Genomic DNA, 22,914 nt, shown 5'->3' with positions numbered 1-22,914 from the left:
ATGGAGATGCGGATTTCATTTTCCAGCAGGACTTGGCACATTGCCCACACTGCCAAAAGTACCAATTGGTCTTATTTAATATTCAAATATTCTGAGACACTGATTTTTGGGTTTCATTGGCTGTAAGCCATAATCATTAACAATTAAATAAATAAAAATCATCATCACATTTTTAACTGAATTACTGAAATACAGTAACTTCTCAGTTATTGTTTTAGATGCACTATTATATATGTATTAGAAAGGGAGTAAGGGTGCTTTGATTTAGAGAAGTGAGTCAAGGAAGGGAGCGTAGCTTATATTGGGACGGAGCCTCGTCCCATAATTCCGCCTTCATCACAAACAACATGGCAGCGTCCTTCAGTGTGTGACTGTCTCTGAGTTTAGCGAGCTGTGTGAGCTTCATACAGCAGTTCACACAGGGTTAACTGTGATGACTGAGTTCTGACAGCCTTTAGTTTTTAATCCGGATACTTTAACAGCGTTGATATTCCCTCCTTCTGCACTTTATCGCCGAAATGTCAGGTAAGCGAGTTTGGACTTTGTGGAGCTAACGTTAATATGCTAAAGCTAACTAGCCAACTATATGAACACGGGGGTTTTAAGTACATTAAGCTACCTGCAGTGAGTTGTCTAGCTGTGCAAACATTCCTGTATTAAAGAGGACGTGATTTTAACGTTAATGCACTTCTTAGCGCCAAAACACCGGTGTTCTGTCGAGTTGTGCTACCTTTGCAATTCGTACTACCCCAGTGTTGTTGCTAGCTAGCTATAGTTGAATAAAGCTGCTTTTTATGGGCAATTTCTATGGGATACAAACACAATTTTAGCTCTTGCTCCCTTCAGAAGAATATGGTGCTTATTAAAGTAGCCTAATTAACTTCGTTAGTAAGGTTAAATCACTTTATCAGATAATGTAGCGAATTACATTTTAACTTAGGCGATAATAACGTTACCTTTTTACGTAATTTAAATTTAAACGCTTTTACCGCTGAGGTAAATAACATAACTTAAGCTCAGATCATAGTTATATTGCAGCAAAGAAAGAAAAAAAAAGAATAGAAAAAAACAAATAATCATTAAAAATGTATATCGGCGCATGCGCAGTGCAGATGAGTAGCACATACAGATAGGTAACACAACTCGGCACAACACCCCAGGGTGACGAGCTGATTATGGAGAGGAATTAGTGCTAAATAGAAAAACAAACAGTACCGTGGAAAAATGTAAATGCAATTCACATCATTTATTGCTTTTCCTCACTAACAGGCAGAATATGTACCAAAATAAAATGCAAAAACACTACATTACAATTTACTGCACTTGATCTCTTTGTTGAAAAAACAGTACAGAAGAATTTACACACATATGGCTATTTACAACATACTAGTCTATTTTGTGATTATTTGAAAATTGGCTGTTTTGATACCATTGTTTCAGCAATACTTAGAAATGAAAAATAAAAAAATATATATGAACTGCCACTATGATCGGAAGATCGCTGGTTTAAATCCCAGTCATGCAACTTGCCATTAGCTGCAGGAGCCCTGAGAAAGCACAATTGGTCTTGCTCTCTCTAGGCGGGTAGATGGTGCTCTTTGGGTGATGTCAATCAGCACAAGGCGTTTGTGAGCTGATGCATCGGAACCGAGTCGCTTATTGGCAATGCTGCATCAGCAGCAGTTCGAAAAGATGCAGTGGCTGACTTCACATGTGGCGCAGGAGGCATGCATATTAGTCTTCATCCTCCTTGTGTTGAATGGGCGGGACAATTGGCCTAGCTTAATTTGGAGAAATCTTTTTTTATTGCATTGCCAAAGTATCGGATCAGGACTCTGTGATACTGTGTTTTATTGATATTTTCCAGCAACCCTTTAAGACCCCTGTTAAAAGTATTTATCAGATATCCAGTGGTGTGATTAATTAGTAAGGTTGGTTGTAGGGGTGGGCAATAATATATCGTATACAATATATCGTGACACAGATATAACATGATATTAAAAATCCATATCGTGATATACGGCTGTTCTGTCTTAAAAGTAGTCTATTATTTACTGTGAAGCTTTAGGTGTATTTATTGTATAATTGTTTTAGTTTGCAGTTTATATGCATGCACTAAATATTCTGCAATATTATTTGCTGCATTATATTATTTTATGCTATATTATTTATTTTGCCACATTATGATTATACTGTTATAATATTATACTATATTCCTGAAATGAATGATTATTTTAGTTTTCCTATATCGGCAAGTATATCGTAATCGCAAAAATACCCTGAAATATCGTGATATTATTTTAGAGCCATATCGCCCACCCCTAGTTGGTTGTGACACAAAAGTTAAATGCCCGCTAAATGAAAGCTGGTCTTTGATTTTAGATTTGATTACTTGTGTAAAGATTTATTGTTGTTAATGTTATGCAGGGTTGGTGGACGGTGCTTGGAGTTACACTGAGGGATGGCTTTGGATGGTGTGGCAGAGCCGGCTGTACGTCTACACTGCTGCAGCTGTTCTGTTGGGACTATGGCTTACAGTAAACATGACCCTGAAAAAGGTATGAAAGTTTTACACCATTTAATGTTATTTCTGTGTTATAGATCAGCCTTTTCCATTTTAGTGGTGTTTTCCTGTGTTATCTGCATGCATGTTTGTAGTTGGCTACAAAGAGTATACTAATCTAGTTATTGGTTTCTTAATTTTGTTTGTTTACTTGTAAACAGAAAAAGACGGTCCTCACTTCGAGCCCCCCGCTCAGCAAATCTGAGAAAAAGAAGGAAAAGCTTCCTGAAAAAGAGAAAGTTATCCATGTTGAAGGTGTAAGGATCTTTTATGGGTCACAGACTGGTACTGCGAAGGTTTGTGCTAATGATCAATTTGTAATGTAAAAATGTGCACTACTGGTCAAAAGTTTTAGAACACCCCTGTTGTTTAGTATGATCCAGCACTTCACTGTCAGACCTCCTATTTATTCTCTTCACTGCTGAAACAGAGACTTCATGTCCAATCATGTTAACCTGAGCTAAAGGCTAAAGCTGTTGCCATGTGGGTCAGCCATGTAGGTCCTGTTCCAGTTTTCCCCAGTTTCCAAGTGTCTTTTGAAGGTGAAGGAAACAGATCTCACCGCACTCTGGATTCATCTGTAATTTCTTTAAAGAAAAACTTGATACTTTTAATAGTTACAAAGTTCTCTATGTTTCTGTGTCTTTTTCTAGTTATAATGATGGAAATCTAATGTGCTGTGTTGTGTAAGGTTGTGGATCTGAAGAGCTTAAATGGCAAAAATAGACAGAAAAAAATGGGAGTGTTCTAAAACTTTTGACCATTAGTGTATGTCTGCGTGCTAGTCTTTCAATTAGTGCAGTTGCAGTAGTAGCAGGATTTGGTTCCCAGCACTGCTGTTGATGGGAACAACACCCGGCATAATCACTATTAAACTATTAATAGGAAAACTCACTAATAAAATCACATAGAACATATAAAACATATAGAAATGTAAATAATATCAGCATCTATTAAAATCAGAACTTAAGAACACATAAAAACATAATCAGTACTAAACAACCTTGTACATCACTGACTGAATCTGATTTTCAGGGCTTTGCCAGAGAGCTTGCAGACGATGCCCGAGCCGCTGGATTCCATTCAGAGGTTTTTGATATGAAAGATTATGATCCAGATGACCGGTTGTCAGATGAGGTGAGATCTAATGTTTTCTGTTTTACTTTTTCTCTCTTTATGATTGTTAACTTTAAATATTCAGAGCATGAATATCACAGCAGTCTTTAAGAGCGCAGCAGTTTAATTGCAATGTCAGTGTATTGTCTGACCCCTGATTGGGACAGTGCAAGTGGATTGATTGTGTAAGGGACTTCTCTGCAAGACTTTTCTGCTATTTTTTGATACAAGAGCAGTAATCAACATTGTGCACAATAATATTGCTTACAGTCTGAGCCAGAAGTTCATATACAGCCAGGTTTAATTTACTATATCAGAATTTTAATTAATCAAAATGTTATGTTCCTTTTGCTAGTATTTAGAGTTGTCTAAATTGCACAAATTTCAATTAAAAGCTTATAGTAGTCCTGCCTCACACTTCTTTGTACTTTTCTCACATTTTAGTCATTTCCTCTTGATAGATTGTTAGTCTCCAAATTTCAGTCTGTTTCAGAGTAAGAGCTTTATTTTGTGCCAGGTTTTCTGGTTATGGTGTTGTAGCTCTCTAAATATTAGATTAAGGAAGATACTTTGTTACCTGATGCCTCCATTTCCTCCAGCTCCTTTGTTTTTCTTGTCTTTGGTTTCATTTCCAGCCACTCCAGACACTCTGTTAGGTGTCATCTCTTGCATGTGTTTTTATCTGATTAATCACAACAATATTCTGTGATTTACTGCAATTAATCACACTTGTTTTTCTTAAGACACAAGTTTTTATAGTGGATAATTTAAATGTAAATAAAATAATGAATGTAAAGGAAAGTATTTTGGTATCTTCCCATTCATAGAAATCAGAGCCTGGTTTTGTATGACTGGAAAATAACTGCTTGGTGGGATTGTAAACATGACTGTACAGTGAACAGAGCACTACTCGTGTGTGTGTACAGGCAAAAAAGCTTAAAAAAAAAAACTTCTGGCCAGAATTGCCAAAAATTGGTTACCTATTCAATTGATGATCATATATATATGTGTAAGACTAAAATCCAATTTGAAATGTTGGATTTAACATGTCTGTTTTTTATTAAGTTAGAAAAAAAGGTGAGTTTTTTGTGCGGTTAGTTTTTAGTTCATTTGGAAACTGTTATGTGATATGTAATTATTTAGTTAACAAAGTAATTAATAAAATCTCTTAAAGTTTGAGACCATTTTTGTGAATGTGCCTAGCTTTAAATGCTGTATGGTGTATGCCAAATACTAGAGCAGCCAGAGCAGCAGATGTTTCTTTTTATATAAATGTATATAATTAATCTGCTGTTCAGGACAGTATAGATACAATTTTAAGATACTAATAGTGTCTACAAAATATTATTGTGTCTCTTATATCGTATTCTTCTCAGTCTTTAGTAATCAATCACACTGACACTCTTGGCCTGTGTGAAACGCTGTTTACTGTCAGCAGGGAAATTGCATTTTAGCATTTCAGTGTAGGAGCAAACATGGAAATTAGCCTTTAATCCACATTATGTGTTGTAGATTCTTGATGGGGAGATGTTGACTGATAGCCATGGCTTTCCAATACTTAACGCCTCGTGTATTGATCCTCCTCGCTTACAATCAGTCAAAGTATGTGGAGCAGAATGTAAAAGCTGTACCTACTCTTTTTTTGCTGAGTTAAGTGAAAAGCTCATGGGATTACTATATATGCTACTATAGTCTTGTAGTGGTAGTGTTAGTGTTTTATATGTTTGTGCAATGCAGATTATATAATAAACACAGTCTGATAACATAAGTTACATAACAAAGGCTCAGCGTTATGTTCATACGGTCCTGCAAGCAGTGGCCCTACCATTTTTGAATGTATACACTCCGTTGAGCCATTCCAGCAGGAGCTTTTACATTGAAGACACTGCAGATACTACACCATGTCCAGCCACATTGCCTGATATATCCCTGAGTAAAAATGTGTTGGATGCTGTTGGACCCACTAACAACACTAGGGATGTCCCTGATCCGATCATGTGATCGAAAATCAGGGTCGATCACATCATTTTCAAAAGATCGTAATTGGGAGGAAAATATCCGGATTGAGTATTGAGTCTACTAGCACATGCGCTGATCCAGGAAGCCAGCTACCAGTCGAGCCATCTACTATTTTTATCCACTATTCACGCTTTATTTTCCTCCAAACTGTCCACACACTGTCACTGTGCTGAAGACCCTATCTCTCTCTCTCTCTCTCTCTCTCTTTCTTACATGCACGCACGCACACACTTTCCAAGGTGGAATTTCCAAAAATCAAAAATGCAATATATGGAGCTACACTAGTGTTTATTTCCACCATTAAAGCTTTCAGTTAAACTCATTAACTATTTAGTAAATATTCTCATTTAAAAAGCATCAAAACTACCTTGAGATATTAAAATAAATGGTATGTTTTGGTATGTTTTGATACCATTTTGGCACTAATTAAAAATGAATGCGAAAAAAAATTATATATTTTTTAAGTTTCGTAACAGAACATTCAAAATCTCTTGGGGGCAAAAAAAATTGATTGGGACATCCCTAATCAATAATCTCCTCAGTAATACAAAATCTCCAGGAATTGTGTGAAAATATTGGAGTTTCTAGCAGGGCATAATTAGAAACCTCTACAACTCCATGCTGAGACATCTGGTATGTTGAGTTCCACATGTATTACACACTGCTTCTGTATGTTTATCTTAATAAATACAAATAAATAAAAAATATATATTTGAAATAGAGTTTTAACCTAACACTACGCTATCTTCAGGGTGCTACTATTTTTCAACTGTTTACTTGATGATTATTGTAGTTATGCAAGTTGGATATCATGCCATGCTGTATGAAAATCATATTTTCTCTTTCTTTCCCTCCAGTGCACAAGCAAAATGATTTGTGTGTTTCTCGTGGCCACGTATACTGATGGAAAACCCACAGAGAACGCTGAGTGGTTCTGTAAATGGCTCGAAGAGGCATCCACAGACTTCCGATACGGCAAAACCTACCTGAAAGGAATGAGATACGCAGTCTTTGGGCTTGGGAACTCTGAGTATGTTGGCCATTACAATACGGTAAGCAATTTTATTTACACTGATAAACACTGATCATCTAAATCTTTTTTTTTAAGGAACTTTTTAGAACACGTACCACCAAAGACCAAACAAAAACGTATCTGCTAGCATCTACCAAGTAGCTCCTACAAGCAATTTACAGGAACACATCTAGCTACCCCACACACATGATTATTTATACACAGTAATCTAGACGTGTAATTCACACATATCCTCATATCTTTTTCAAATTGTTCTTCACTCTTCTTTATTGATGAAACTTGAATGAAAATAACTTTATTGATAAAACTTGGATGAAAATCAATAAAAAATAAAAAATATATATGAGGTTTCTGTATTACAGTTTTATCGTTTAAAACTGTAGTGTTATGTTTCTGAAAAGAGTAATAGAGCCTATGATGAGTAATGAGGTCTGTAAATTGAGCTGATTTGTGATCCGGCAGGTGGGTAAAAACGTGGATAAGTGGCTGTGGGCTCTCAGCGCCAGTCGGGTCCTGAGCCGGGGAGAGGGCGACTGCAACGTGGTGAAAAGCCGTAACGGCAGCGTCCAGGCCGACTTCCAGGCCTGGAAGGCAAAGTTCCTGACCCGCCTGCAGGCCCTGGCCAGGGGAGAGAAGAAGGCGTGCAGCGGAAAGTGCAAGAAAAGCTCCTGCAAGAACAAGAAGGAGCACCAGCAGGAAGCTGTGGATGAACACCAAGAAAAGCACAGTTCAGAGGTAAGCTGGACCCACATGCAATGATAAGAACATCTCACTGCACAGTTTTTTTAAAAGCGGGACAATATGGTCTAAAATAAAAAAAATAAAAAAATCTGATTTTAATAGATTTTTTCTGCTACTAAAAATCAAACTACAGATGACAAAGAAATGGTTCAAATCTAGGTTTACTTGTATTTAGGTTTCACCTAATTTTTTCCTTTGGATATATATACTGTATATAAACAGAAATAAGACATTTAAAAGCTGGGCCACTTTTAAAATCTGTGTGGTGTTCAGATGCTTTGGGTTGAAGAGTGTAGAGTGGACGACTCATTTTACAAATCAATGATTCAAAACATTGTTTAGTGATATCACGCTCTGACCTTGTGAACACATAGCTGTAGAGAAACTCAGAGACACTGGATTATACTTAGGAATGGATTAATTAATTCCACAATGGATTAATTAATTACAGATCCTCACTGGAAAGTGATAAAGCTGCAGTTTTTACAGACGGTATGATTTCTTTCTAGCCAAATATATGCTTCATGCTGAGGTGTTGAGGCACTGGCTTTCCTCTAATCGCTGGGATGGTGGTGGTGTGTGTTTGGTGAAAGTGCGGGAGAAGGGTCACTCTTGTCACGCAGGCCAGATGTGAGGTAGACACTCGCAGATACTTTACATAAAGTTAATTAATCAAGTGGTTCAGCTTACATAAGTTACGAGGGACAGGCATGGTTAACATAAAAAGGGCAGCAAGAAATAAACAACATTCCAGGGAGAGTGGTTGGGCAAAATGAGGTAATGCACGAGTAATCCAGCTGAAAACAGAGCAAGGAAAAAGAGAAATCCAAACACAAAACAAAAGCATGCCAACAGTAAACAAACAATAAAGAAGACAAGGCAAGAGTGTAGTCACAAATACAAAACTGGTCGGAAACAAACAAGAAAACACATCGTAGAGGAGCTCTAAAACTTAAGCAATCAGAACGCTGTAGCATCATATGATCAGCAGAGGCCTGAAGTTCCGGTATGAGTGGACCTTCTTTCTGAGTTTTATTGTAATCAGACATTTCCAGACGCTATTTTTGCAACCTTTGATGACGAGTGTATTTTAAAAACTGCTTATTCCTTTAGTGTAAAGCTTGGTCTGAGGATCTGTGTGGTGAATGTTGGTGCCGTCTTTAATGTTGCAGGAACTGTTCGAGTCTAGCAGTGATTCAGAGTCTGCTGGCGAGGAGGAGAAGGCTCATGGCTCGGTCATCGACATGGAGGATCTCGGAAACGTCATGAACCACATGAAGAAAGCCAAGGTAGGATGATCTGTTCGCTTCTTAGTGAGAAACAAACAGCAGAGAGCTTAATTTATCTGTAGACTTTACACACCTTTCACAGATATAAACCTAAGTATTTTTTTTTTTTTTTTTTTTTTTTTACACAAATAGTAAGCAGCCCTACTTTTATTGTTATGGTTACTTAGACACACACATATATATATATATATGTGTGTGTGTGTGTGTGTGTGTGTGTGTGTGTGTGTGTATGTATGTATATGAAATGTAAAGGAAACAATAGGTTATGCTTCACTTTATATGATTCTGTCTGTTTACACGTAAAAAAACTCAATTTGTTAAATAAGAACAAACAATCTTAGTCAAGAATCACTTTTTAAAGATGCTCAAAGATATATAAAGATATATTATTAAAGATATATTTAAAGAATAACAAGATAATATTTTGTTTGTACAATATAGCCCAGCCCTGCTATATTCTATATATTATATACAGCAATATATACATTAATATATATATATATATATATATATATATATATATATATATATTTATTATTATTATTATTATTATTATTATTATTATTATTATTTATTTTATTTTTTTTCATGGTATTGCAAATAAATACTCATACTTATTATGATGCAACTGTAAAGAATAATGTGTATCATTTACCCTGGTTATTCTTTTCAAAATTGCTACACAGTTAATAGATGCATTATTTATTTATAAAATGTTAGTTAGGGTTTTGTTCTCGTCAGTCGGTCCAGCAGCTTGAACTAGCGATGTTGCAGGATAGCGGTGGCCGGTAGAACCGGTGTTGTAGTGGGAGGGCGGTGGTCCGGGAGGGTGATGGGCTCCATTGAAGGAGACGGAGTGGCAGATGGTTTGCTACAGTAGACAGCAGCTCCAGCAGGCGCTGGGAGGATTTACGTAACTGTGAACTGTGATCACTGACGCCCACTCTGCAGGCCTGTGTGGAGGAGTGATTCATGAGTGAGAGCTGAGAGAGATCTCCCTGTACACACACTACACACACACACACACACACATACCACACACACTGAGAGATAGAAGTACAAGCATCTCCCTTCAGTTCAGCTTGAGTGTTTGATCTGCAGAGCAGGAGCACAATGAGCAATTAAACTGCTGGAAGTGATGCTCTGAGGGAGAGAATATATTAATCTCACTGTGTTCTAGTCCTCCCTTCCAGATCCTCTCATCAGAAACGTACTGTATAATTTGTGTTGACAGTCTAATGTCTGAAATGTGAAAGTTTGGTAATTCAGAGATGTTCATGCTGGATGTTTTAAATGCAAATTCTTAAAACAAAAGAAAGATGTGCTGCATTCTCTCACATAACAATCTGCAGTTTGTCCAAAAACTCTTATGCATTATTTGTCCAAATATTTTAGAGATGCACTGAAATGAAGAATTTTGGTTGAAACTACAGATAAAAAAAAAATGAAAATCTGATGCTGATAAATCTACCACAATCTGAGAGAAAATAGAGAAAATATCGTAATTGATGAATGAAGATTGTAATATGAACATAGCTTTCTATCACTGAGTTGTTCAGTGTAAGTAAGATTTACGATGCCCTGATGCACTCAGAAAGCATAGTATATTTATTTATTGTCACAATAGTGTATCACAGTGACTGCAGTTCTTAGTAATCAGTGGATCTGGCTGCGCTGTAATTTTTGTTGAGGCTCCATTAATTTTTCATAAGGCTTAAGGCTGTAACAGTGTTGTCATTGATTGGAATGAAATCTGAAAAACTCATTGATTTATTTTTTTTGTTCTTTTCTTTCTCTGGATCCAGTCTTATTTCACTGGTTGTGTGAACTTCTATTACAGACAAAAGAAAACAAAAGAAAGATGAACAAAATGCAGGACTGTAAAAATACATTCATCACTTTTCTCACTTCATGCCTTTAGTGTATCAGCATTATATGCAGATAATAACAAACCACATGAAAAAAACGCAAGTATAAACACACCCAATACACATTTAATACAGATACAAAATAAATCACTCAAAACACATCGTGACAAGATAGATAGATGGATGGATAGAAAGAAAGAATGATAAAAAGAATGATAGAAAGAAATAATGATAGAAAAAAAACTATAGAATGAGAGAATGTAAGAAAGATTAATAAAAAACAAAAGATAGGAAGGTAGTTAAGAAGAATGATTGAGTGATAGAAAGATAGAATGTTAGAAAGAATTATAAAAAGAACAATGGAAAGAATGATAGACAGAGATAGATAGAACGATACAACAGTAGAAAAAACAGTAGAAAGAATAATAGAAGGAATGATAGAACGATTGAATAAACGTTAGAAAGAATGATAGCATGTTAGAAAGAATGATGGAAAGACACAGGGATACAGATAGATAGATAGATAGATAGATAGATAGAATAGAAAGAATTATAGAAAACAATAGAAGGATGGAAAGAATGATAGAAGGAATGATGGAAAGATCGATCGAATGATAGAAGGAATGATTAAAAAAATGATCGAATAATAGAAAGAATGATAGAAGGAATTATATGAAGAATAATAGAAAGAATGATAGAAGGAATGATATGAAGAATAATAGAAAGAATGATAGAAGGAATGATATGAAGAATAATAGAAAGAATGATAGAAGGAATGATATGAAGAATAATAGAAAGAATGATAGAAGGAATGATAGATTGCTTGTTAGACGGACAGATAGAAAAAAAATGGAATGATGGATAGAATAATAGAAAGAATGATAGAACAATCAAAGGATTATAGAAACAACGATAGCCTGATAAGAGGAATGATAGAATGATAGAAGTAACGATTATACGAATCATTGTTAATGTGCTGTGTACTAAATAACCATAACAATAAAATCACGGTTACAAAAATAAATAAATACAAATAAATAAATAAATAATACTATCAGTAAAATAAATAATGTAAAAAATTTATTGCATGCATATAAACTGAAAACAAACAATTATCCAACATGTATCCTGGTCCACACACCGTCTGTGTTCTGAAACACTCCTCACACCAGATGCTGATCACAGGAGATGTTTTATAACCAGAGGAGCTCTGCAGTTCACCTAAACACAACACCTGTAGAAATGATTGATTTATAGGTGCTGTTGCTGTTGGTTAAAACATAGATGAAATATACAGTATATGTAGAGGAATATTAAATGTAAGTAGAATATCTGGACCTGTAATGGTGTTTTCGAGAGTTACTCAGGATCTCCTGCAGAGGGAGTCAGAGAGATGTATTAGTTTGGCTGTTCTGTTGAGTCGACTCTTCAGGGGTGGCTTCATCTGCTGTTGCTGATCAGGAGTAAATAAATACTAAAACAGGCTGAAAGTTATGTATATTATTATATTACAATAACAGTATGATTAACCTTCCGAGTAGTGTAATTAATGAGAGACACTAATGACTATAATGTTTTATTAAAATGTTAATGTTGATAAAATTGGGATGCACTAGGCTGTTCCCTGTTTCAGCTGCATATATGCCCATTGAAAATGAATGTATTTTAGTAGAATGTAAATATATTAAAGAAGAAGCTTAGTTGGACTGTAGTTTGTCTGTAGTTCTTTTAAGTCTCTGCACGGATCATCTTCATACTAGGCTACATACGTCTGCTTTGTTCTTGCTGGAGTGTGGGGTGTGTGTATTTTATAAACCAATAGGGTGTTGGAATGGAATATGTTTATATTTCTCATCCAACCACAATCAGATTCACTGATTCAGATCTGAATGGAGAGATTTATCTGGATAGGCATTTTATTGAACGATGAGAAGCCAGAATGAAAACAAGCTGAAATGAAATGGGAGTAACGAGGCTGTTTTTTAAATGTAAGGCGTAGAAAGTTTAGATAATTGTGTAAAAATGGAATGTCCGATTTCTCTCTGTGAACATGTTTCCTTTTAGTTTGGATTTACAAAATACAGCATAATGCGTTACATTCAACTGGTATCACGGACAATGCTCACGTTGGCAGATTGCTATTTTAATGGCGCATCTACCTGGACACGTCCAACACTTCTCAGCAGGGGGTGAACAAACGTTGGACATGCGCCTGTTGGCAATTCACTGCCAAGATAACAATGAATGTCTGACTGTTGATATCTGTCTAGGTTGCATTCAGTCAGTGGAGCAACTGTATTTTCTGTTGCTAAGATAGCAATACGCCACAATGAGTGTCTAAACACACCTAATTTCCAGACCACCACACCCATCAGTGTATATTTAGAAGCAATGTTGCTATTTAAACACTGAAGGTGGAAGATATAAAATTAGACTGTTGGCAGGGTGTAAGATTTTATAATCATGTATCAGGCGGTAATATAAATGAGCCATTGTTTTGTAACACTGAACGGTAGGGAGAAAGGAGTAAAGTCATTTTTATGTTGTCCTCCTCCTGATTGTTTTTGCAGTTGTCTGTACTCCTGCCTCCTGCTGCTGTAGTGATTAATAAGATCACAGTCCACTGCTGGCTCCTCTCCACCTCTCGTCTGTCGTCCATTAATCAGAGCTTAAGCCCATTTAGGGTGCTGGGAGGTCTTTCACACCCACAGTGGACAACAGATAAGGACACGGCCTGAGTACCTTAAAACAGCAATTAATCAAGCTGTCAATGCTATTGACCATTTTTAGGAACAGGCTGCCTGGAACATGTAGCCTTACTCTGTCTACCCAGTAAAAAGACTAAGGCCATGTTTTAGCCTTATCTATAGGCTGTGCAGCTTGATGTAAGGCGTGTCAGTTTTGTCTTTGCTATTGTAACGACGGGAAAAGTACACCATGCTCTGCTCGAAACTTAAAAAAAACGGCGTGTACACATTTTCTTGATTAATCATGGGTGTGTCATTAAATCAGCTAAATCACCTTGTCATTAGCCTTTCCTTTTAAATTCAGGTGCACTCCTCAGGTACTTTTCCTTTATTAATCATTTATAATGTAACATTAACAAATATATTCTCTAACCCCTTAATACCATCTAAGCCCCAACCTCCCTCCTATATCTAACCTATAAATGTGTATAAGTGTACAGTTGTGTTCTATACCTGCCAACCAGGGGGGTGGAAATGGATCTGGGGGAATGGCATAGAAGAACAAACTGCCTGAAAGTGCTTAAACTTTTGCGTCTTTGCATGTTTCCTTAATATCTGATGATACATCCTGACCATCATTTTAATACATGAGTTGCTACAGAACACATAACATGCTACAGATCTTTAAACACAGCCATTATTTTAGTATCTATAGGTGGCTGTCAACTGTGCACTGTGCAGCTTGATTTAGGGTGTGTCAGTGTGTCTTTGCTATCGTAACGACAGGAAAAGTACACGTTGCTCGTCTTGAAATGTGAAAAAGGCATGTACTAATTTTCTTAATTAATCATGGGTGTGTTTTGGGCCTAACGTAAAATAAACCAATCAGCTTGTCATTAGCCTTTCCTTTTAAATTCAGGTGGCGGATTGCTATCGTTATATTTTTCGTCCTTTTCCTTTATTAATAATTTTCAATGTAACATTAACAAATATATTCTCTAACCCCTAAATACAAACTAAACCCCAGCTCCCTTTTAGGTCTCCAACCTTTTAATGTGTGTAAGTGTTTAAGTTGTGTTCTATACCTGCCAACCAGGGGTGTGGAAATGAGACTGGGAGAATGGCATAGGAGAACATACTGCCTGAAGCTCTGCTGTCACCAGCTGCATGTTTTCTTTGCATGTTTCCTTAATATCTGATGATGCATCCTGATCATCATGTTAATACACAAGTTGCTACAGAACACATAATCCTTAATGATCTTTAAACACAGCCATTATTTTAGTATCTATAGGTGGCAGTCAACTGTGCACCGTGCAGCTTGATTTAGGCTTAGTGTGTCTTTGCTATCTTAATGACAGGAAAAGTACACCTTGCTCAGCTTAAAATGTGCAAAAGGCATGTACTTATTCTCTTAATTAATCATTGGTGTGTTTTGGGCTTAATGTGAAATACTCTGATTTGGGCAGATTGCTATTGCTATTTTTATTTTCCGTCCTTTTCCTTTATTAATCATTTTCAATGTAACATTAACAAATATATTCTCTAACCCCTAAATACAAACTAAGCCCCCAGCTCCCTTCTAGGTCTCCAACCTTTAAATGTGTATAAGTGTACAATTGTGTTCTATACCTGCCAACCAGGGGTGTGGAAATGAGACTGGGAGAATGGCATAGGAGAACATACTGCCTGAAGCTCTGCTGTGTATTATTGCGATTATACCACAGTTCTATTATCGATGTTTTATTAAAATATTTGAGTTAAAGTTGACGAGAAAATACGATCTGTTTGGTTATAAACACTTTGCGTTTTAAAATAGTTCCATCGCTGCTCTGTTTGTAGCTGCGCTGTTTGCCTTGTATCATTGCTAGGTAACATGTACTGTATGTGGCGGAGTAATACATAGAGAGCTTCAGTTACTGTGCATTACCGGCTGATAATGGCACTCATAGAACACCTCTCAGCCAATCACATTGCAGGGTCGGAACTAGCTGTGGTATAATGATCCTTAAACACAGCCGTTATTGTAGTATGAAAGTGTGTATTGGCAGGCCTATTGACTGGATTTGAGTGAAACCTTTAAGGTGTTAAGGTGGCTCATTAATTAAGAGCAGAAGAGGCAGTTTACAGATCTGCTTGACATCACCAAGACCTCCTGTCAGTCTGGATGTGTCAGAACCGAGGCTGACCTCTCCTGGACCACTGCCCTCATCACTGGTGTCACTCGCATGGACGAGCTTCCGGAGAGAGCAGAGTGGTCCAGGATTCTGAGGGCACTTCACTGGAGGGAAGGGAAACCCAGAATAAATGTGAATTCCAGGGAGAATTCCAGCCGACACACAGTCTAGTCAGTGTGTTTTGGATTTGTGTTCCTTGGTAGACCTTCAGAAAAGGACACGGGACATTGATTTGCCAATAGAGCGCCACAACCCCATCCCTTTTCTTCTTCCTCAAGGGAGACTGTGTACTCTAGGAGGTAATTGGTGTGGCATGAGGAAGGACAGGAGAGCTGTAAACACTTGCCCCCCAATGGTTCAGACAGAGGACAGAGATGTAGAGGACACTAACCTGCAAAGACCTGAAAGTGACAGGAAGAGTTTGGAATTAGAACTAGAATTAAACTATTTCCTTATATAATTACCCATTATCCATGTGCTTTAGTTCCACTGCTGATTTCCGCCATGTTAAGACATTTTCAAGCATTTAAAATTAGTAGAGATGCAGTAAATTATTAATAATATTGTGGAACAATGAGATGGAAAGCACACACACACACATTTTTATTTAAAACAAGCAGGTATTACCTATTTTCTTTATTCTTATACTCTTCAACAACGTGAGCAGGCTTAGTGTCTGTTTTTTAACATGGCAGTTAGCTAACCACCTGGGATACCATTGCAACCACTTACCAACACAATGGAAACCTCCTGACAAACATTTGCCAAAAACATACTGTAGCAATCACTTGCGATACCATAGCAGCCATCATATTGTCAATACGATAGCAACCACCTAGGATACCATAGCAGCCACTTGCAGTACCATCTCGATAGCAACCACCTGACCTGGGATTACTTAGCAGCTACCTACAGTACCAACACCATAACAACCACCTCAGAACTATTTGGCCCAAACGTACAGCAACAACCTCCTGGGATACAATTGCAGCCACATTCCAACACCAGAGCAACCACCTGACAAAAATTTGGGGAAAACACACTGTAGCAACCACCTGTGATACCATAACATCCACTTACAGTACCAACACCACAGCAACCACTTGACAACTATTTGGCAAAAACATACTGTTGCAACCACCTGGTATACCATAGTAGCCACTTATAGTACAAACACGATAGCAACCACCTGACAGCTATTTGGCAAAAACATACTGTAGCAACCACCTGGGTTACCATTGCAGCCACATACAATACCAACACCATAGAAACCACCTGCCAAATGTTTGTTAAAAAAATATACTGTAGCAACCACCTGGGATACCAAAGCAACCAACACTACAGCAACCACCTGACAGCTATTTGCTACAACATACTGTAGCATCCACCTGGGATTCCATTGCCACCAGCTAGCAACACCATGAAAACCACCTGTAACCACACAGCAACAGTCTAGCAACTGCCTGCAAGTGCAATCCAGATTTGCTGAGCAACCTTTCTTTTTTAGTTAAATTTGCTGTTCAGTTGTTTTGTCGCTGAGGTGTAGTGAAACCTGAACTGGAGTAAAAACTGCTTTATTCCCCTGCTTTCTCAACATTACCAGTCAGCAGTCCCTGTCTCTGGAGCATCCTCATCCTCATCCTCATCCTCACAAGATAACTTCAGAGCTGTAAAGCAGTCTGTTCCAGCTTCCTGGAACCGAATCCATGTATCTGTGTCTGCCGTCAGCCTGGCCACCCCGTCTGGAGAGAGCAGATAGAGGATAGCTTCTGGGCACAGACCTTCTGCATAAAGCAAGCAGTGTTTGGATGCTGAGCAGGGATAAGCTGCTGCTTCTAGGTCAGACTCTGGGCACCAGAGACCAACACCAGTGTACCGTCCAGAGGCCACTCTGTCCTGTTATGTAATGTCAGTGTTTAGGAAGCTCTCTTGAAGCCCAAGGGTTCTATTTAGAGATCTTTGCACCATGATCGCAGCTTGATTTAGGCAGTGTCAGCTGTCTTGGTATCATAACGACGGAAAAAGTACACCTTGTGCGGCTCAACTCGCAAAAGGCATGTGCTAATTCTCTTAATTAATCATGGGTATGTTTTGGATATAATGTGAAATGAACTTATCAGCTTGGTACTTGCCATTCCCATTAAGAGCCAGATGGGCTCTGACTTTGGCGGATTGCTATTTTAACAGCGCAGCTATCTGGACGTGTCCAACACTTCTTAGCAGAGAAACGTCTCATTAAGCTTATGAACCAGGGATGCACCAAATAATATTCTTGTGTCCACTTTTGCTTGTTCTTTTTGAAATATTATAGGTCTCTCTGATTGGTATATGCATGCTACATATGAAACTGTTCTTCAACCCCCATTGTCTGCAGTAGTTAAGAAAAAGAAATGCTCAGAAAATTGAGTGAAATAAAGCAGGGCTAAACAGAAACACCGGGGCACTTTTTTATTTTTTTTTTAGCCTAGAGACCACAAGTAGACTGTTTAAAATAAATGAAAAACAATGATTGAATGAGACCTTTAATAACGTTTTTAACCCAAAAAGGTGTGTTATGTATCTTATATAACTCTGTCCTTCACCTTATCTCATGAAGTTCCTCAGTGACATACACTGATCATCCTGAGAGCATCACTACAGGACAGTGTGTAAATCTTTGTTTGTTCATCTGACTTTATTTACACAGGACAACTGTAAGTTGTGCACTCCACAAATCTGGCCTTTATGGAAGAGTGGTGAAAAGAAAACCATTGTTAAAAAAAAGCTGTAAGAAGTTCTGTTTGCAGTTTGCATAAACCAAACCCCAAAATATTAGCAGTTGTGATTGCAGTATAAGGTGCTCTACTAAGTATTGATATAGGGGGCTGAACACTTTTGCATGTCATACTTTTCAAATTTTTATTTGATTAAAATGTTTAAATTATATGTAATTTTCGTTCCACTTCACAATTGTGTTCTACTTTGTGTTGGTCTGTCACTTAAAACCTCTATGAAATACATTTAAGTTTGTGGTTGTAAGGTGACAAAATGTTGAAAAGTTCAAGGGGTATGAATACTTTTGCAATATACCTGGCTGTCAGATGGCACAGCATGTTCACTGGCTCCACTCTGTGGTGTAACATCTGTGCCACTGTGTAGTGTAATACAGCCTGAGAACATAACGTTTAAATGAGTGTAGGTGTGTAAATGCTTAGAATAAGGCCATAAGAAATGTTCTATAATAAAGTCCTGAGGCAACGATTCAATAAATGATTCATATTTGGTCAAATTCTGTTTCTGGTTTTTATTATTTAATGTTCAAGCCTTCACAGGTTTCTAGTATTTTACCGTTTTGAAATGAATATAGGATTTATTGGGTTCTAAGGAGCGACAGCTCAGTCTGAGCAATCAGGTTTATAATAGTGTAATAAATAGTGGAGGGACTGGAGTCTGCTTCTGGCAGCTTGTTTATTGATTTCTGTCCAAATCGATCATAATTCAAAGGCTTTAGATTGTTACTGAAATTTGTTCCAGTGTATTTTTTCCCCAAAAGGTGATATTGCATTAAAATTCACTCAACATTTGCAGTGAACAATAAATATGATGAAGTGAAATTCATTAACTTGTATCTACTTTTAATATCTGAGTAACTGTTGATTCTGTAAATGCACAAGGCCTAGAAGATGGTCCAGATGTCTGCTATGTATTCCTTTAATTTAATTATATCTTGACTAGTTTGCATTGCATTTTATGTTATGTAATTACTGAAGGACAAAAATGTAAAATGTTCCAAAAAAGAAATTAATATATGGAAGATATAAATGATAAAGGTCGTTATAAAACATCTTAAACTCTTCAGCCCATCACATTCTGTGAAAAAAAAATGGAATAATTGATGTTCAGGAAGTTTCAGACTGACACAGTGTTGCTCTGCTGCTCCAGCCTGGCTATATGTAAAACATGTAGATCGTCTCTCTGTATTAATCTGTGGTCTTTGTGCTGTGTCTGTATTCTGATGGTTGCTCTGCAGTGTGTGACAGTGTTGTGTTGTGCAGAAGCAGAGCGAGGAGGAGTCTCAGAGGGGAAAGCTGTCCAAACTGAATGGAGTGATGAAGACTGAGGGAGAGGAGGAGGCAAGGGAGATGATCACCCCTGCACTGAGAGAAGCACTTACCAAACAAGGTACAGCTTGCCTTTGTCAGCTTGCTTATTTATACATAAACATGATCAGTAAAAAAAAATAAATAAATAAACATCTCTGTACGTGTGTGCGTGTGTATATGTATATGTATATATATGTGTGTATATATATATATATATATGTGTATATATATATATATATATATATATATATATATATATATATGTGTGTATATATATATAAATATACATATATATATATATATACGTGTATATATATATATATATATATATATATATATATATATATATATATATATATATATATATATATATATATATTCTAGTGCATCTCAAAAAATTAGAATATCATTGAAAAAGTTACTTTATTTCAGTAATTCAATTCAAAATGTGAAACTTGTATATTATATAAATGTATTACACACAGTGATCTATTTTAAGCGTTTTTTTTTTATTGTTCATCAGTGTCTCAAAAAAGTAAGAATATTATATAAGACCTGTTGGTACTTTTGGCAGTGTGGGCAATGTAGGCCAAGTCCTGCTGGAAAATGAAATCCGCATCTCCATAAAAGTTGTCAGCAGAGGTGCTGTAAAAACAGTGCACTGATTTTGGACGTGATATAGCACAGTGGACCAACACCAGCAGACGCCGTGACTCTCAGCATTAAATTTTACATTTCATTGGAAAATCAAGGGACCAGAGTCTGGAGGAAGAGTGAAGAGACACACAATCAACATACAGTGTTTTCCCGGAAAATCTTATCTATATTATAGTATAAAATATAAGATAAATAAGCTAAAAGATGCTTTAATTAAGAGTATTTATTTTTATTTTAACATAGTCTATTTACTCTCTCCAACTTACGTTTTTATCAACAATTATGCCTTGAGGCACTTGAGGCCACTTGAGGCAACACCACAGACTAAATTATAATTTTTCATACATTTTACAGTATATTTTTTACCCGTAAAAATAGTGTAATTTGACTTTGTTTATATTTAAGGCAAGTTTGTTTAATTTAAACTAGGTTGCATACGCAGCTACACCAGTATTTGCATCCTTAATCGATTATTTACAAGAAACACATTTAAAAAACATTTTGAATATTAGACATATAAGTCATTAATATAAATAAGAAATACTAATAATCGCAGTGCAGAACCCTGTTGGACACAACAAAGCAGTTCAGCTTTACTAGAATGTGAGGGGGGTAAAAAAGGGAAAGAATAAACAGTATACAGTATACTCCAGTAAAGTCTGTGATTTAGCTCTGCTGCTGCTGTTTGCTGTTTCTGATGCAGATTTTTAATGCACTGACCACAAACTCCACCTCCTCCCTCGTCCAGATTCACAGCCCAGTAGAGCCGGTGCTAGTGACTGTTCACAACAGTGCTTAATGATGCAGCAAAACCCAATTACCTCTCTCCTTCTGGAGCTCCCCTGAGTGTCCACCTCTACACCTTTCATTAGCACTGCCTGCCTCCTGTACACACACACACACACACACACAGGACACAGCATCTAAATCTCAGAACACACCAGTATATAGTGTATTACCATTATAAACCCTATATATGTTTATATACCTGGGTACAGTGTTTGCCCCCTTTTTCTATTTTTTTCTCATGTTTGTCACTCCTAAATGTTTCAGAACATTAAAAAAAATTAAAAATTGTTCAAAGACAACACTATTAAACACAGAATACAGGGAGAAAATTGTTGAATTGTTGTCATTCTGACACATTGGATGTTTTTTCCAGCATGAACCAGTATCTCAATAGGATTCAGGTCACGACTTTGACTAGGCCCCTCCAAAGTCTTCATTTTGTTTTTCTTCAGTCATTCAGAGGTGGACTTGCTGGTGTGTTTTGGATCATTGTCCTGCTGCAGAACCCAAGTTCGTTTTAGCTTGAGGTCACGAACAGATGGCTGAACATTCCACTTCAGGATCTTTTGGTAGACAGTGGAATTTATAGTTCCATTTATCACAGCAAGTCTTACAGGTTCTGAAGCAGCAGAACAGCCCCAGACCATCACACTACCACCACCATGTTTAGCTGTAGGTATAATGTTCTTTTTCTGAAATGCGGTCATACGCCATATATAATGGCACAATGTCTAGTTATCAGGCAAGCCCCATTTAAGTGATTTCTTTATGTTAAAGCAGATTAAATAGATTTTATTTTGGTTATTTTTATTAGTATTTTAACACAGATCATCAAAGAATCTAGGTGAAAAAAGGGGATTTTGCCAGCAGTCTGTAGTTTTCTCTGGTCCGGATCAGTTCATGAGTTTGTTTACTTGGAGAGCTTCCTCCTCGGTTTGGTTTGTTTTCACACAGCTGTTTTCACACACCTGAAAATCTATTTAGCTCAAATTTAAATAGTGTATTTAAAAGTTGGATTGGATTGAGGCTGGATCACATTCAAACCACGAACAGAACTATTCCACAGTTGCTTTGGACCCGGACTGAGACCACCTCCTCTAGCAGGTCCCGGTATGGTTGTTTTGGGCCGAACCTGAGTACAATTACTGATTGATTTCACACCTGCTGAAATTAACCCGTATCTAGAGTACAACCCAACTAGAGTCTGATTTAACTGACTAAATAATGCTGGTGTGAAAACCCTTAAATTCCAGAAGCTCTTCAGATAAATGTAATCCAGCTGTAGCAGGGCTTTATCCTGAATGCTTGATCTACAGCTCATAGAACAAGAGCTGCTGCTCTGAATGCAGCTCCTTACAGTTCGCTTAATTAATAAGCAGGAGGATTGTAGAATGTTTGAATGTTTGGGAGAGATCTTTTGTGTGGCTGAAGAATTGTATCGGCTCTAGAGAGAAGTGTGTGTGTGTGAGAGAGAGGAGTGTGTAGCAGGGTTGTGAAATAGAGACAGCTGTGAAATGTAGCGCTGTGCAGCGAGTGCCTGGAGACCCTGATGGTTCTCAGCTGTCCATCAGAGCTTGTCACATTATTCCTGCAGGCCTGAGACTGAGAGGCTTCTCTTTTCGGCTTTGTTCATTTCTCTTGACCTTGACAAATAAATTCCTTGGCTACAGACAAAGCATTTGATACCGATTCCCCTAAAATCGAGAGTATAAGATCAGAGTAGACAAATAGTCTAAACATTTTTGAAGGTCCACATATTACAGCTTTGAGAATACAGGTCTGCACACTCTTGGTATTTTAATCTCAGTGTCTTCATGAGGGAGAGTCACTTGGAATAGTTTTCTCAGCGTCTTGAAGGAGTAACTCTATATGTGTCCCTTAATTGTTTTTATG

The 22,914-nt window shown here is 37.1% G+C and overlaps 1 protein-coding gene across 3 annotated transcripts in view; it reads left to right on the top strand.

Annotated features, from left to right (window-relative positions):
• The first annotated feature begins 314 nt into the window (after positions 1-314).
• The window catches only part of tyw1 (tRNA-yW synthesizing protein 1 homolog (S. cerevisiae)), an 82,967-nt gene continuing 60,367 nt past the window's right edge, over positions 315-22,914 (top strand). Inside the window, exons 1-8 of one of the 3 annotated variants that reach the window (XM_007248656.4) lie at positions 315-525; positions 2,428-2,558; positions 2,725-2,859; positions 3,599-3,700; positions 6,556-6,750; positions 7,194-7,466; positions 8,645-8,761; positions 19,531-19,654. In XM_007248656.4, the coding sequence (XP_007248718.2) occupies positions 519-525; positions 2,428-2,558; positions 2,725-2,859; positions 3,599-3,700; positions 6,556-6,750; positions 7,194-7,466; positions 8,645-8,761; positions 19,531-19,654 (1,084 nt within the window). In that variant the 5' untranslated portion in view covers positions 315-518. Of the gene's footprint in view, positions 526-2,427; positions 2,559-2,724; positions 2,860-3,598; positions 3,701-6,555; positions 6,751-7,193; positions 7,467-8,644; positions 8,762-19,527; positions 19,655-22,914 lie in introns of all 3 variants that reach the window. The other 2 variants (XM_007248657.4, XM_007248655.4) reach the window with 2 other exon arrangements.

The sequence above is a fragment of the Astyanax mexicanus genome, chromosome 18, assembly GCF_023375975.1.
Source record: "Astyanax mexicanus isolate ESR-SI-001 chromosome 18, AstMex3_surface, whole genome shotgun sequence".
Taxonomy (NCBI): domain Eukaryota; kingdom Metazoa; phylum Chordata; class Actinopteri; order Characiformes; family Acestrorhamphidae; genus Astyanax; species Astyanax mexicanus.
This window is presented reverse-complemented; position numbering and strand designations above follow the sequence as displayed.